This window comes from Octopus bimaculoides, chromosome 20 (assembly GCF_001194135.2).
Source record: "Octopus bimaculoides isolate UCB-OBI-ISO-001 chromosome 20, ASM119413v2, whole genome shotgun sequence".
Taxonomy (NCBI): domain Eukaryota; kingdom Metazoa; phylum Mollusca; class Cephalopoda; order Octopoda; family Octopodidae; genus Octopus; species Octopus bimaculoides.
The window spans coordinates 8,689,768-8,692,360 of NC_069000.1; the positions used below are offsets into that span (position 1 = coordinate 8,689,768).

Sequence of the window (2,593 nt, forward strand, 5' to 3'; positions counted from 1 at the left end):
TAGAGTGGCTGTCCTTTTGGAAATGATAGACAAGGGTTCTGCAATTTTTTGCAGGACAACCTGTACTGTTTAGAAAATTACTATTTTCAAATCTCACAACGTGAGATATTCAGCAACAGTACTTTGGAGTAAAGATTGTTTGCCAACATAACATGGCAGTCCTGGTTTAGGATGAATGTTGCTGTAATTTAGCCCGAGGAGACATTGTCTCCAGCTGGTTGTACAACACGATCTGTGTCCTTATATGTTCGAACAAGGGAGTCTTGAGGGAATTTTGAGCTGAGTGCGGATGCTAGAAAGAATGATAAAGCTAGATGATGCCAACTAATTGTGGTGAACATATAGGGAATATCATGATGTTGTCTGCTATCGCAAACTATCTCGTCCAGCAGAAGTAAGTGCAGTTTTCATTTGCTTCAGAATGAAGTCCAGTGCTGACGGCATTTGCCATCAGTGTGTTGGGTGTCTGTGTGTATTCTGTGTAAATATACTCACCAGTTTAGAGTCTGTGAAGAAGGATTTGTACAGCGACTTCTTGTGGTCCTTCTCGCCACTGACTGTGAAAACTGGGTCTGTGGAAATGGCAGCAATAAAATCACAAATAAAATGATGATGATGACGATAATGATGATGATGATGGTGATGGTGATGATGACAGTGATGATGATGGTGGTGGTGACGTTCCTTTCCACTACAGATACAAGGAATGAAATTTTGGGGGAGAGGGGGGCACCGGTCAATTACATCGACCGCAGTCTTAAACATGTACTTATTTCCTCAAGCCCGTGTGGATGAAAGGCACATTCAAACTTGGCAAAATTTGAACCCAGAATGTAAGGATAAATGAAATGCCTGTAAGCATTTCAGCTGGTATGCTAATGTTTCTTATTTCTTTATTGCCCACAAGGGGCTACACACAGAGGGGACAAACAAGGACAGACAAACGGGTTAAGTCGATTACATCGACTCCAGTATGTAACTGGTACTTAAATTATCGACCCCGAAAGGATGAAAGGCAAAGTCGACCTCGGCGGAATTTGAACTCAGAACGTAACGGCAGACGAAATACTGCTAAGCATTTCGCCCGGCATGCTAATGTTTCTCCCAGCTTGCAGCCTTGATGATAATAATACTCTTACTTGTTTCAGTCATTTGACTGCGGCCATGCTGGAGCACCGCCTTTAGTCAAGCAAATCGACCCCAGGACGTATTCTTTGTAAGCCTAGCACTTATTTCTAGTTATTCTAGAATGGGCGTGGTGCTAACCATCATCATCATCAACAACAACAGCAGCAGTAGCTACAGCAAAGTATTGGGTTGGTGCATAATTATTGCGGCTTTTTTTCAACAAAAAACAATAGCAATATTTAACCAAAACATCTTTAAATGACGGTCTGATCGTCTGCCAAGCAAATGGAAACAGTAATTGAAATAGATGGTGAATATGCTCCGGAATAATCATTTAAAGATGCTTTTGTTACATGTTGTTATTGTTTTTGTTGAATAAAATTTGTTGTAAAAAAAAAAAAAAGCCGCAATAATTATGCACCAGCCCAATTAATACTTACCATATATATTGTCGTGCGGTCGGGCTTCTTCGGTGACCACCAGACGTTCTTTTAGTACGTGCCTCGACATTTTTGTAGGTAATGAAGTCAACGCTTTCTATATAATAATAATAATATGTTTGATGAGTGCTAACGCATGAAACTCTCCGACCTTGAATCACCCTGTTGCTTCTGTTAAATATTAATAGAAAATATATATATGTATTGTAATAGATTTATGTTTGTATGATGACTGTATGCAAGAACGTACGTATTTATCACTGGATGTGTGGTGTGTGTGTGTGTATGTTTTTTGGTAAATTCTCACTATATATATATGTTTGTGTAAGTGTGTGTATTGTCGTCGGATAGGATGCAGATGGAATACACGGAAACAGAAGAAAAAAAAGTTTATGATAGTTGCTGTGGTTACAAGACAAGGGGAAACAACTCTAATGCGACTACGACAATCGCTATCTGTAATTACGAAACCATGAGGTTTGTGAGCAACAACGTATTTTTCTCACCTTTAATCAGTGTGCCGTGCCCCGCGCCCTAGCGTGAATGTATATGCACCTATGTATGTACGTACATATTTATTTATGTATGTATGTATGTATGTATGATGGTGTATGTATGTCTCTTCTATGTTTTAACTATTATAAATCTTCCGCTGAGGAGGGAGCCGGTTTCCAACAAAGATACAAGGCTCCATCTTTGGGATGTAGTTAACAAAAACAAATTCACATTTGGAACTTGAGAAAAGTCTTGCATATTTTTGTTGTTCCACTCACAGATTGCACTTGTAATGTACGAATTAGCCGGACGATTTCTCTTTCTGAAAATCCCAGTTTATCCAGATTCTCCTTTAAGCATTTATTAACAAAACCCAGGGCTCTGATTATTAATGAATAAAGAAATCACTGCTTGAAGGGCAAAAATTGTCTGCATTCTGTCACATTCACCATGTCCGAAATTATGGTATTTGATCCGCAGGCTTGAAGTCATGTGACTGAGCTTCTTACTCCCGGGCCAAATTATCACCG

General features: G+C 39.4%; 1 protein-coding gene across 1 annotated transcript in view; it reads right to left on the bottom strand.

Annotated features, from left to right (window-relative positions):
- LOC106877579 (cilia- and flagella-associated protein 91) overlaps nucleotides 1–2,077 on the bottom strand; it is a 15,237-nt gene extending 13,160 nt beyond the window's left edge. The window contains exons 1-2 of the mRNA XM_014926517.2: nucleotides 1,569–2,077; nucleotides 496–572 (exon numbers count right to left, since the gene is read on the bottom strand). Of these exons, the coding sequence (XP_014782003.1) occupies nucleotides 496–572; nucleotides 1,569–1,638 (147 nt within the window). The 5' untranslated portion in view covers nucleotides 1,639–2,077. The remainder of the gene's footprint in view (nucleotides 1–495; nucleotides 573–1,568) is intronic.
- Between the last annotated feature and the right edge of the window lie 516 nt (nucleotides 2,078–2,593).